At 41.8% G+C, this 14,588-nt stretch overlaps 1 protein-coding gene and 1 pseudogene across 1 annotated transcript; both read right to left on the bottom strand.

The window, feature by feature from the left end:
• Positions 1-790: 790 nt before the first annotated feature.
• On the bottom strand, positions 791-9,806 carry ino80e (INO80 complex subunit E). The gene is made up of 8 exons (XM_061819861.1): positions 9,715-9,806; positions 9,312-9,394; positions 6,311-6,381; positions 5,961-6,013; positions 5,360-5,441; positions 4,945-5,062; positions 4,650-4,735; positions 791-2,276 (listed from the first exon to the last, which is right to left on the bottom strand). Exons 1-8 carry the CDS (start codon positions 9,740-9,742, stop codon positions 2,054-2,056), a joined length of 744 nt encoding a protein of 247 aa, XP_061675845.1. The 5' UTR covers positions 9,743-9,806; the 3' UTR covers positions 791-2,053.
• LOC133501579 (5S ribosomal RNA) lies at positions 8,505-8,623 on the bottom strand (annotated as a pseudogene).
• Positions 9,807-14,588: the final 4,782 nt, after the last annotated feature.

Raw genomic sequence — 14,588 nt, forward strand, 5'->3', positions numbered from 1 at the left:
TCATCTGAGATGAGACGCTGTGGCGGCCCCTAACGGGACAAGCCAAAAGAAAGTTTTATTATTGGAAAACACAATGTATTTACTGTATTGGCACCCCTTTCTTGAAAGCTTGCACATTTTTTATTAGAAATTCTAACTATCGATGAAACGCTTTTCATTAGTGATTACAATTTCAAAAATCACAAAATAGAATGAAATTGGTTTATAGCTATGCGCAAATCTCCATTTACATGATGCAACTAGTAATACATGGACCACAAAGTTCCACAGTGACTTATCCGCCATGTATGAGTCGCACATTCTTGAAAGTCAAGTAAAACAGGTGCTTCCATCTCTAAGAAAAAAATGGAGCTCCTTTAATTTTTACTTTTAATGCTGTTCCTGTCTCATCCAGAGATCAGCCGATGTTCAAATCTCACTCATAACAAACAAAAAAATCATGAACCCTGTATTTAAAAAAAAAAAAAAAAATGCACAGCAGGACAATGTTTACATGTTTTTGCAAAAGCAGCATAACAGTCTGCTGGTATCAAATAAACAGCCTGCTCACTGTTTTCTTCCAAGTGGAATCCAGCCAGACTGCCTTCATGTTGCTTAAGAGCTACAACAAATACACCCCTGGGCTCCACCATCAAGTTTCCTTTTTTATACTCTACAGTAAAACCCGAAGCACACATCTAAATCACGGTTAATGTTTGTGGGAGTAGAGAATGAGTCGCAGGGTGCGGTGCAAAAAAAAAAAAAAAAAAAAAAAAAAAAATCAATGATACACTGAATCAAAAGCGACACACCTGTTTGGAGGGCTGCAAAAATAGATTCCCACATACAGTTTGGTCTGAAGACATTTGAAGCTGACACTTATTTTAATAGAGCCCCAGAGGCTATTTATTAAATCATGTCTGAAGTGTTGTAAACAATTCAATCAATGTCATCTTGTCGCCGTATTAAAAGGTTTCAGTGCACATTAAAATACCCCGAGAAAAGTTGACAGCTTTAATTCTTTCTGTTGGAGGCTGATTAAAAAGTTATGTTGCAACTTGACAGAACTCCACAAGGGGGAGTCCTTGCAACTGAATTTTGGAAATACTGTAGAAGTTTGATACAATTTATGGACTAAATTAGAGTGGACATATCACATATAAGCATACAGCAATCCCCCACAAATTCGTGGTGAACTATTTGAATTTTGGGGGGGAACCTTTCTGAACTGGAAAGTATGACATTACTGTACAATAAATGGTCCAAGGAAGTACAGCAATGTTTTGAAATACAAGATACATAACCACGCTCGTAACTCCAAACATTTGGGTCTCAAATAATCTGTTCCCATTGAAATCAATGGAAATGCCTTTAATTAGTTCCTGTTTCTCACAAAAATTCTTTTAAATAGTGCATTTTATATTACTGTAGTTGATAAAATCGACATTAAATATGAACTCATTCACTCCCTTTCTTCCATGTTAACATAGATATTCGAGTTCAACAGGCGTCCATGGGAGTGAATGAAAAACAATGTAAAGAATTGACCAGTTTTTCTGTTTGCTCAATGGACATTGCGCTGCTCCTACCGGTGTGCACACCTTTGCCAGAGGGGGCAGTATGTACATGTATATGGATATGGACATGGTCACACAGTTAGCTACAGTAAAAATTTAATATACACGTGTAATTATTTGTTTTAAGTTTGGCTTGACAAATTTCAAACTGGGAGCAGCATATGGGGATAAAGTCTCCTTCGAAAAGTTCAAGTTGTGAAGTGAGTACTGTTGAATTGACTGGCACCATAGAGGCTGGTATCTCAAATTTTGCCCCAGGAAGTCAAAGCGTGTCGTTATAGTGTCAATAACACTTGGATTTACACTTACCAATGGTGCTTTTTTATCCCCATAAAATAAAAAAAATCATAAGACATTATTTTTTCAGATTAATGTTGGAAGATGCGTTTGATGCGCAAATTCTAAACATCTTAGCTTGGTCCTCATCCGTCAAATAGCTGGGGATTACTGTATATTTACACACATACTGTATATTCACACAAACACACACATTAGGCTCACTCGTTAGGTATGTCAATGACAAGCTCGGCCTCGTCCCCCTCGCCTCTGTCTTCGTCTCCTCGATCGCTGTCCACGTCGCTCTCGCCGTCCTCCTCAGCAGCGTCTCCGCTGAGCATCTGTCGGGGGACCCAGCTGAAGGGCCCGCCGGCACCCGAAGCCGCCGCCGCCGGGCCTGATGGGTAACTGGCCGTCATGGGGGAGACCACCTGGCCGTGGGGAAGACAGATGTTAAAAAAATGTGAGGACAAGAAAAGCGGATTGACATATGGTGCTTGAAGGAGGGAATGAATCAATGCAACACAGAATCAGAACAAAGTCAATCGAGCTAAAATGAGAACTAAAAAGCAGTGTTTGAGTTGTAAATATAGCTGGTAGTAATAATATACCTAGTAGTAACCACATACGGCAGTTCTGCAACAAAACTGCTACATTAAAACCATAACCGTAGCGCTAGCATTTAAAGCCCATCGCAAAATAAATACCATCCATGTTTTTTATTTCCTTGCCAACTCATTTACTGACAGCCATTTCCCTATATTGCCAGCAGTTTTAGATTATGCTCACTGATCTTTCAAGACCCACAGAATGTTGTCTTCTGAGACAATTTAAGCACCAGATCTATTTAAACAAAGGGTTTTCTTTCACTTCTTGAAAAAAAAAAAACACTTGTGGCTTCTTCCATTCTTTAGTAAATCAGCAGTAAAACATGGGTTACCTTCCCCAAAAACATGGTTTCTGACCAAAAAGAAAACAAACGTGTCCAGCAGAAGAGTGACTTTGACAGTAATATTTTCTGCATGTGACACCTCAAATTTTAAGACAAAAACAATATCCAGAGATTTTTTGATGCCAAAGTAAGAATTTATTTATAGATAAGGAATGTGTTGCATGACTCGTGCTAAACTTACATTTTTTTTTTTTTTTTTTACATGCTATTGCTCATTCACTCCATGAATTGTGTCACTTAACATCGTAACACAAACCTACAATTCCAGGTGACGAGTGGAATTGTCCATGCCAGTGAATTAGTTTATTAGGATGAAAGGGCTCACAGTAGAAATTTTGACAATTTACAATTGAATGGTTATCAAAAGTAACACACCATCTGGACAATACATGTGTCCAAAAATGGTTTCCAGTTGTCACTTTCATCGGTGGTGACAATGTCTTTTACTTTCAGAACTAGGCAATGTTGTCGACAGAGACTGGGACACAGACATTTCCGGGTCACGGATATACATTATGAGTCAATCCAGCCAACAGACATGCCCGTGCCAAGATGGCGGTCATGCTGAAAATATTGACAATCCATCAAAGAGGCATTGACATATGGCAGCTATATTGAATGGGGCAATACTTCCAGGCAACACACTGACGTGGTGGCCATAATGGCCGGAGTTTTATCTGTTGTCGCAGCGAGAACTACATGCAGAGGTGGAGCAACATGACGACAGTGTTTAAGAAAACTATGGCATGGTCTCTCCAGTCTGGAATACGCTATTTTTGGTATATTAAGTTTTTTTTTTTTTTTTTTTTAGCTCAACCCATTCATCTATGGCAGTCGATTTAGAAATAGGAAGGACACTATTTCCTCACGGCTCATGAAAGCAATCCACCTTAATTTGACTTATACTCTTTCTTTGAAGAGTTTTGAGTGACAAAATACTGAACATTTTTTTAAATTTGACTTTTGATTAATTAAACACTTTTGGCACTAAATTACTGAATATAGAACAATAGAAGAATATCCTGACAGTTTAATTTAATGAATGACACATTGCAAGAAATATCTGTTTTATTGCAAATTTATAATGAAAGCATTTCTGATGTATGTTCTTTATGCGAAACTGAAAAAAAGGATAATTTTAATAATCCAATTTTGAGAACATTTATTGTGCCAATTTCAAAAGCCAAATTAAAAAAAATCTGCACTCTATTGTACACTCAAACACACAGCATCACTGCTAGTATAAATACAGTGTCCAATTCTTTAGAGCTAATAACATGCTACAGCTCAAGCACGTGGTAGCTACTTTGTCACTTTTCTCAATCATTTATGACATCTCTTTAACAGTGGAACACTTTGCAACCACTGGTCACAAAATACAGAGAAACTGGAACATTTGGCATCGCTATGATAGATCATTCAAATAGCCCTCCTTTATAGACGTCGGTGTAAAAGGCAAAACCTGATTAACTTTGGGTCTTAGCTTAATCCTAAAACAAAACAGATCTAACGGTGGCCCAAGACTTTTGCACAATAAACACACATCTCTCTCTAGCTCGATCTCTATCTCGAGAGCTCTCTCTCGAGAGAGAGAGAGAGAGAGAGAGAGAGAGAGAGAGAGAGAGAGAGAGAGAGAGAGAGAGAGAGAGGAGAGAGAGAGAGAGAGAGAGAGAGAGAGAGAGAGAGGAGAGAGAGAGAGAGAGAGAGAGATAGAGAGAGAGAGAGAGAGGAGAGAGAGAGAGAGAGAGAGAGCGAGAGAGAGAGAGAGATCTCTCTCTCTCTATCTCTCTCTCTCTCTCGCTCTCTCTCTCTCTCTCTCTCTCTCTCTCTCTCTCTCTCTCTCTCTCTCTCACCTTCCAGTTGCATCTCTCTTGTTTTTGGGCACCTTTGTTTTCCTCTCTTTCTTCACTCGTTCAGCAGGGGGAGCCAAATACTCAGGTGGGAAGGGCATCTGCCCGCAGTATGAGTTGTACACAAACACACACAAATGGAAGATGCCCATCAGACAGAAAACAAAATACAAATGAATACTGAAATAAAAAATGCAACAAAGGATGTTAAATAAACTGAAAACATTGTAAAAAGGCTTGACAAAAATGACGAGGAGGTGGTAGCAGTGGTGGGATACGAGAAAAGGTTTTTGGAGTGAGGTGGACTCACAGTGTTGAGGTAAGTCCCAGAGGCGGAGGACTGCAGCGGGTGTACGCCAGGACGGGACAGCAGGGAGAGGTGAGGAGAAGATGACGGCGGTAGACACGTGCTGGGGTTACTTCTTCGCCTTGGGAAAACACAATACAACATTTATTTGCAGTCGCCCGTATTGTCACAAAACTGTGTGGCGCAAGAAAGTGTCAAGTCTCCTGGAACATTTCCCCCTAACCTAAGATCAGCTTTAATATTGTGTTGGGAACTTGTTTACATCATGCGCTACGTTCCCACACTTTAATTCATCTGAAAGACAGTATTTTAGCTTTGGTAGATGGAGCTGTTTTGGTTAGCAACGGGTATCAAATGAGTCTAGTTAAGTCTTCAGTCGGTGAATAATAGCATGGCACTGCTATATTATGTGACTTACTTCTTTGCTCCTTCCCGTTCTCGTTCCCTCTCCCGCAGTACTTCTGCCTCGCTGTTGTCTGAGGACACGGTTGCGTCGGAATCTAAAACCCACAACGCGGAAATCTTAGCACAAAGCACACCAACACTTAGATTGTCCCATTAACAGTGTGTTTTTAGTTAAACCTGGATCAGACTCCAAGACAAATTTAGTCTTTCCCGATTGCACTATGCCACACTACTGCCATAAAATCCTACCGTATCTGAGGGATTTGCAGGATATTTATTCCAATAGCACCGTATACTGTCTTGTCAGATCAAAACACCCTCGGAGAAGTGGAATCAGTATAAGTATCACTTGTCAACGCGACACAATACACCTGCTACCATGGCAACGCTAACAAAAATGGATTGCACCATTGTATTGTGTTGCGGAGGAAAAAAGTAGAAAAAGATATCTGCCCCCCCCCCCAAAAAAAAAAAAAAATGCTACGCTTTTCATTTTGGCGTTGTAGGGGTATCACAAGGCCACATCGTTGGTTATGAATTATGTAACACTAACCCTAACCCTTGGGCCAATTATCGGGGCTAAAATCCTATAGTCAGACTAAGACGTTAACTACCTGAGGAGTCTTCATCCACCCTCTCATATGGCAGAAGACGGTCCAGAAGGAAGCTGAAATATGCCAATGAATAAGTCATAAAAAACTATTTAACATTCATTATAAAATCAATATACAAATCTGTGAAAGAGTAGATATTGGTAGGTTTCTTTTTAATTTGATCATCAACTCCTCCCTTTACCCAACACAGATTTTCCTGCTCCCACCCAGCCCAGAGAGCAAATTGGGGTGAATGGGTCCCCTGAACTAAAAATGTGTTTGAAACCCCTGATGAAATAAAATTGAATTAACACAGCTCATTAATTGCTTTTATGGTGTTTTCTTCTTAACATAAAGAGATTTTGACACACCTTTTGTCCCGGGAAACTTTAAGCAGTTTTCTCTGTGCCCTCCTCAGCTCCTCCTGGAAGCATTCATGTTCCTAAAAAAGAAAAATGTAAAAAAAAAAAAAAAAAAAAGAAAAAATTACTGTGTCAAAAACACCTAACAAGTGGTGGAAAGTGACTAAGATGGCACGAAATAGGAAAATGTAATTTTTGGGCTAAGTATGTTACAAGACACGAGAAATTTGTGTAAATATTTTTTATAATACAATGTTAATACTTTATTGCTAACATAGACCCCAAACTTTAACTACTTTATAGAGACACTCATGAGGGAAAAAAAAAAAGCATGAATATTCTTGATCACTTTAGCAAACATCTTAATGTCTCCCTCAAAATATGTACTGCTTCATGGGATGAAGTGGACCAGCCAGGGATGCATAGTACAGTAGCTGGACAGTAGCTGCCGATAGCCAGCCTCAAGCACTATTCCGAATGTTCATCAGTTACGGTGGAATGGTACTTGGACTTAATGATCTTTATGTGGGAAAAGGCTGACTCGTGTAAATAAGTGATGCTGAATAATGCAAAAAAGCAGCACATTTCCTCATATTGGGGGACTTAAGTTCTGGGAGTAAATTCCAAAGCTGCAGTGAGAAACCTTCCCAATCTGCGCTGTCTTTCCAAATTTACAGGGTTAAATCCTTAGCCACGGCTTCACTTATAACTGTAGATTTTCGACAGCTGGAGAGCTTTAATCGAGGATTTTTCTGCCTTACTTTTAAATTCCCGGAACAATGGATCAGCTGCTTCAACGATTGCCTCTTTCACCACTTCTGCTTCTTGGAAGGACTTCTTGTTCTTAACGATGATGTGATTCACCGGGAATGACGCTTTGTTGCCAGCTTTCGCTTTAAAATATGTTGTGTGAAAAATAACTGCTGGGATTTTAGTTCCTTCACATCTCTTTCTCAGATCGCTTTTTGGCGGGAAGTCAGTCTCGGATTTTCCATGCAGTCTGAAATTGCCGCTCCATTTTCCCCTCATTTGGTTATGTAAAGGCACACTGGCAGGTGAGGCATACGCATTTGTAAAATCTCATCGTGAAAAATACTCCCATTCTGTATGAAAGTGGTAAGTTTTTCTCTTCTAACTTGGTCCAGCTCCCCCACTCATTTTCATACTGATTCTTAAAGGTCAAGTGTCATCCCTATAAACATTCTAAAATAGATATTGTAATGAAAAATACATATTATTCACTTCAATGTCTATACGAAAAACTAAATGACGTGACGTCACCCCAGACATTCGCCATCGAAAACACGCAGTGGACTATGGCAGATGAACACGCCCCTTTTGACACGGAAGCTCTTTTCGAAGAAGAGAACATCACACAACCCAGTGAAGTTACCGGGGCAATATTACCCTATTGTCTCGAGCCATATTCAGATGATATGCAATCACGGCCAAACCGCCTCCCCGTCCGATCCACTTCCAAGGCGGAGATGAGCCATCGCGGCTCAACGCAGCCAGCCGGTCTGGCTCATTTTTGGCATCGAGGTGGCTTATCACGGAGCCGAGCAGAGCTGCTTTAGGGCTTTGTTTATACCCGTCGCAGTACGCGATGAACAACACCGTCGAGCCGGGGCACTTTACGGCGTTGTCGTCGCACGCGGCTAAGTGCGGCATTGTCGGCAGCGTTCTTCAGAGCCGCCGCCGTCCGCAAGCCCGACGCGCAGCCTTTGCCGAAGCCGTGCCTGGCGGATGTGGCACCTCAGCCAGTGTGGCTCATTTTCGGGGCCGAGGTGGCTTATCACAGAGCCAAGCCGGGGAGCTTTACGGCGTTGTCGCACCCGGCTGAGTGTGGCATTGTCGGCGCCGTTCTTCAGAGCTGCCCCCGTCCGCAAACCCGAAGGCTGCGCGAGGCAACGCACCAGCCTTCGCCGGTGAGCCCAACGCCATCCAACGGGCACATAAGCACATTTAGCACGCCTGTCATACAATATGCGCATCTTGTGTTACATTATGAGAGACCGATTACGTGGTCCGCCCCAAACTATTATTTTTTTTTAGTAGCTGTATACACACCTACCTTCCTTTCGGCTTATCCCGTTAGGGGTCGCCACAGCGTGTCATCATAGATGAACGCATATATGTTTGGTACAGTTTTATACCGGATGCCCTTCCTGATGCAACCCCTCCGCAATTAGCCTGGGAGAGAAGCGTACAGCACCTGTTATTCCCAGGCTGTCTCCCATCCAAGTACTAACCAGGGCCAAACCCGCTTAGCTTCTGAGATCTGAGGAGATCGGACGCTCTCAGGGTAGTATGGCCCTAAGCTAGATGTGCATGACCTAAGTGTCAGAAAAATTCAGAAGTCATTGATTATATATGTATATCAATGAAGCGATGGGATGGATGATAGGCTGACGCCTCTTGTTTGTGTCACACAATGTCATGTGATCTACCAATATTACCTTTGCGATCAAAGCATTGAACACCCCTGCTCTACAGCAATTTAAGTAGGAATGTTGGAACATAAACACCGAGTGTTAACCCACGTTTAGGACTGTGTGTGTGTGTGTGTGTGTATGCCTGCACGCTACTTTTGCAAATGCTAGATTTTTTGAATGTTTCATATAACTCTGTGTTTGAGATGAAGGTGGCTGTGGAGAGTAGTTGTTTCATCTGGTGGCTTCAACAAGCGTTCACCATGACTTGAATTGCCTCTGTATTAGTTACATCCTGCTACAAGTTCTTTTTCATTGCCCTCAACACATCTCGGCATCACAGATCCAATGTGTGCTCACTTAAATTTTCCTTTTTAAAAGATAGGCATTTTCTGCAGATGACTAAATTTAAAAAATGAGGTAGCCCACTCTAGTTTTCAGTGGCTCAATTTCAGTGTCTACTTTATATAACATTGCTGAAGAGCTGAATTCAACGTTTTACCGTTACTTTTTCACAGTTTGTGCAATTCTACTTATGCATTGAGTGTGACTCATTTTCCCACTTGTTTAATACTTACATAAACAAGAAATTTCAACTTTCGTTTGAGAGTCTTGTACTTTCGCTTGTAGTCGACTTCGGCGTCTGCTTGGCCGTTCATTTCTGAAACAGACCATGTACATTAACAACGACACCTTAAACCACGTAACTTCTATTATTGTGCTTTTTAAAATGCATTTAACATCACATAGACAACCAGCATGCATTGAGTAGTGTTACGTTAGCATCTACACAGCCCAGAGGAAACTAAAATGAAGCTAGCAAAAACGTTAGCAGAGGACAAAAACTTGAACTCAGTCCAACTACAACCAGGTAAGTAGTACAATAAAATGCAGAAAGCCTAGCGTTTTGTTTTTTTTTAGATATGCAACACATGCGTTCGACAAAGACCTTAGGATATTCGTAAGACTTGCTATCCGTACCTCTTCCTTGAGTCGGTCTTAGCGACATGCTTTGTTTACGCTGGTTGCGTTATGACGTCACAGTGCGCCATCTGCGTCTCTGAAAGCAGCTCCAATAAAGTTTTTTGAAAAAAAAAAGGGAAAGGGAAAAAAGAAAAAGAAACGAGCCTGCAGCTTTTCGGCTCTTTTTTTCTTTCTCCCATACTGACGCAGCGTTACGGACAAAAACACACTCCAATAATATTTCTTACATTGATTTATATTTATTTATTACCATTTACTAGAATGGTAGAGCAGTACTACTTTAAAAATATTGTTTATTTTTGCAGTCATGACACACGTTCAAATACTCAAAGGGCTGAATTTAAATACGTAAAAATATACTCAGTCCGATTAATCCAAAATTACATTACACATAAAAACTTATGTTTTCTAATAAAACAGTGCACAGATAACAACAATAATAATAAACTACGGAGCCAGTAGAACAGAGGAAAGCTGATTCTCATAGTGGCAGTCACAGTTCTGAGGATCAGGGTTCAAATTCTGCTTGGGTTTTCTCCAGGTTCTGCGGTTTCCTCCCACAGGTCAAAAACATGCATAGTAGTTTAATTGAAAACATTGCCCCAAAGTGTGAATATTTGTTTGTTTCTTCGGGCCCTGTGTTTGTTCGCGGACTGTTATTTGTATTAAATGATACTGTGTGCTTTTTTTTTTTTTTTTTTAAAGCAAGATGTACCCCTTCCAAAAAGTTCAAACTTCAATACATCAGTCCACAGAATATTTCCTCAAAAGTCTTGGGGGTCATCAAGATGTTTATTGGCAAATGTGAGACAAGCCTTTGTGTTCTTTTTTTTTTTTTTTTTTTTTTTTTTTTTGTGTCAGCTGTTTTTTGGTGTTTTTTTTCCTTGTAACTCTCCCATGGATGTAATTTTGGGGTATTCTCTTCCTCATGGTTGAATCCAACGACGCCTACAAGGTTTGTTTTTCTTTCTTCTTTTTTTTTTTGTATTTCGTTCCAGGTTCTTTTGTAACCTCCTGGTCATGGCACCAATGGAGTAATTTTGGATGACCTTTTTTCTGTTTTGGTTATGAATAATGTCAAATTAAAGTGGAACTGTCATGAAATGCATGATTTTTAGTATATTATTAATGAAAAAAAGGCAGCCGGAATGTACCCATCCGTTTTTTTCCTCACACAACATGATTTTGACGTACAGTATATGGCTTTTTGTCACTCCCACCATGAAAATCCTCTCGAGGGATTTGTTTTCGAGAAGTAGTAAGAAGTGACGTACAAGGCAGTAGCGCACTCAAGCGGTCTCATCTGTTTATACCAGTTTTACCTGCTAGAAGGTAGCTCGTTATTCCTTCGTGTTGTATACAGCTACTAAAAAAAAATAATAGTTTGGGGGGGACCACGTAATCAGACGTAATCATAACGTAACAAAAGATCCCCGTACTTATGACAGGGGTGCTAAATGTGTCGATGTGCGCGTCGGACGGCTTCTGCGTCGGGCTCACCGGCGAAGACTTCCCATCAACCTCGATGCAGAGGGGGTTTGGTCGCAGCGTTGTTTTTATCACCGCCGCGTGGAGGTGGATCGGACGGGGAGGCGGTTTGGCCGTGGCGTCGTCATCGCACACGGCTAGCGTTGTTTTTTATCACCGCCGCACGGAGGTGGATCGGGTGGGGACGTGGTTTGGCCGCATTCGGTTTGGCCGTGATCCACATATCATCTAAATATGGGTCGAAACGATAGGGTAATATTGCCCCGGTTACTTAATTTGGTTGTGAGATGTACTCTTCTTCGAAAAGAGCTTCTGTGTCAGAAGGGGCGTGTTCGTCTCCCATAGTAGGGGGCACAGCATGTTTCAATGGCGAATGTCTGGGGGACATCACGGACAAAAGATGCAGCCAATATGGCGACCACTTGGATGTCGAATGAGACTCCCGCAACTTTGCACATGAATGACGCGCTCTCCGTTCATATTTATTTTTTCCTATATACATTGAAGTGAATAATGTTATATGTATTTTTCATTTCAATATCCATTTTAGAACGTTTATAGGGATGACACTTGGGTTTTAAAGTCTGCAGTTAAAGCACATTTTGTTTGTTTCATTTCAAATCCACCGTTGTGGTGATTAAAGCCAAATCAATGCGCATTGTGTCAATGTCTATATGGACATGACAAAGTGATTACTTCGATTCGTGATATCTCGTGGTAATTAGGCCCTGCGGAGCCACTGAGCTTGAACTCAGCTGTCCAAAAATGTGGAAAGTTTCAAAGTCACAGCCGCCTCATATAGTGAACTTGCCGCACGACCGCACCCTACAGTCCAGCATCCAGCAGGATGAATTATAGATGGGGGGTGGGGGGAGAATTTTGCAGGGAATGCAAGATGCTGCCTCGCTGGATTGTACAGCGCTGTTGTGGGCGTGGGGTCTGAATGTGTATGTATGCGGGGGTCATGAGTAATGAGGGGAACCAGTATCAATGAAAGGTAATCAGTTAAGGTGTTTAAAATGCGGGTGATGTATGGGCAAAAGGGATGAGACAGGACAATGGCCATTCCCCAGAGACAGTGCAAAGAGCCAGGTTTGTTGGCATGGCAACGCATCTCGCACACACACACACCCCTTACTGACAATGTTACAACTCTTAACACCACAAACATGACCTTTTCCATTGCCATATTGTATTCCTTTCCTGTCTCATCCAGATGAGAGTAACTAAAATTCTGCAGTGTCATTTCAGGGCTGTAAAAAGCGCTGCAATGGGTCCCCCCCCTGCACCATATTACATCAGCCGCCCACTCCCTTCTACGGGAGATCGATGAGGCACCTTGACAAATTTCAAACCTGCCGAGCAAATTCGCGACACTGTAATTTGTCGTTCCCATTTGTTTTCCGAAGCCAAAAATAGCCTCTTGGTCCTTTGTCTGCTGCCATAAATCACACGGCGCCTGCCTTGCACAGAGTCCTCCATCGACCACCCTGCTTTTTTTTTTTCTTTTTAATGGAACATTCTATGAGCTGTACTATGAATTGTCTTGTGTTAAATTTAGCTTGTCATTCACTGTGCCCCCTCCCCCCCCCCCCCAAACACAGGCACACACGCATGCACACACAAACACGCTCGCTTTAGTCCATTTCATCACTTCGTCTATTTACGTTTGAGTCCTTTAACTATTCCTTTGTGTCCACGTTCACTGGAATGTACGGAAAGCTCATTAACGATGTCTGCAATAGAGGCCTCTCTAAATACAAGGTTAGCCATCCATCCATCCATCCATCCATCCATTTTCTTTGACACTTATCCTCACGAGGGTTGCGGGAGTGGTGGAGCCTATCCCAGCTGTCAACGGGCAGGGGGCGAGGTACACCCTGAACCGGTTGCCAGCCAATCTCAGGGCACATGGAGACAAACAGCCGCACTCACAATCACACCTACGGGCAATTTAGAGTGTCCATTTAATGTTGCATGTTTTTGGGGATGTGGGAGGAAACCGGAGTGTCTGGAGAAAACCCACGCAGGCACAGGGAGAACATGCAAACTCCACACAGGCGGGGCCGGGATTAAACCCGGGACCTCAGAACTGTGAGGCCAACGCCTTCCAGCTGACCCAGCATGCTGCCATCTTCATACCTACTTACCTATATTGTCCTTCATAGTACTACCTTCTGAGCTTTGTGTCTCGCTCCCCGCTTCCTCCCTACCTACCTACCTACAGTGTATCCCTTCCTACTAAAACTTCCGCAAGGATTCCTTTTAGGACCACTGATATTATATTATGAATTGTCAGTCCTATCTAGAGCTATGGATTGTAACCCAACTATCGTCCATCACCTTATAATTTACCAGGCAATCTTAATGTGTATCACTGGATAAGGATTTGTGTTACAGGACAAACTTGCGCACGCTATTAATAGAATCCAGCATGAAGTGAACGAGTCCAGGGAGGGAGAAAGTGAGGCATACATACACACATAGGATGATTAATACTCAGCATTTCCGAATATCAAATACACAGTGCAACGTTTAAAAACTGAACACAATATTTTGTATTGGATCTCATTGGTGTGCTTTACATTGTGGCCCGTGTATATTTGTCTGTTCTTAGTTTGATGGCCTGGAACGAAAGATCTGAGCCGATTTCGGGAACCTCCATCGCTTCATGGATGAGGAGTAGTGTAAGGACCTGGAGTGACTGAAGAGGGAGCGAGGGAGAGCATTAAAACGACTGAAGGATAGGGAAAATGACATCTACCAGCAATGGAAGGACCTGGAGACAGCTGTGGCCGTGCCCAACAGTAAACTAACTGAGGAGGAGGAGTCCTAGATGCTAAAAGAAAGGAAAATACTGAATAAAAACCATTTACAGTCAGCCTAGAATGGTCTGTTGGCAAGAACATGATCATAAATAGTTATTGGCTTGACATTTGTCTGCTCTGCGAATCCAAATCAATGTTATCACTTAAAGGTGACAAATGCAGGGATTCAATTGATCAGCAAATAGAAGGACAGCAGTAAATGGTTTAAATAAGTGTCTCAGTCAATACATGTAAAACTTGATTTCATTCTTTCACTGCAGGACATGTAAGATCTAATTAAAAGGCAAGTATACTCAATCTTGTGTTGCGCTCACCCTGCCTCGCAATGGGGCTCATCAATCAATTAACATCATCACAGATCACAGGTCAGATTTGTCCGTCCGGCAGGGCTGGGCAGTGAGCTGAACTGAGTCCACTTTGTGGGACCGATACAATACAAAATACGGAAGCACATGAAAATCTGCCTTTACCCAAGTATGTTGATATATGAGAAAATGTGTTACAGTGGCAAGTCTCTAACTTCCAATTTTATGTTTCTAATTTGAAAAACTTACA

The sequence above is a fragment of the Syngnathoides biaculeatus genome, chromosome 5 (genome assembly GCF_019802595.1).
Source record: "Syngnathoides biaculeatus isolate LvHL_M chromosome 5, ASM1980259v1, whole genome shotgun sequence".
Classification (NCBI taxonomy): Eukaryota; Metazoa; Chordata; class Actinopteri; order Syngnathiformes; family Syngnathidae; genus Syngnathoides; species Syngnathoides biaculeatus.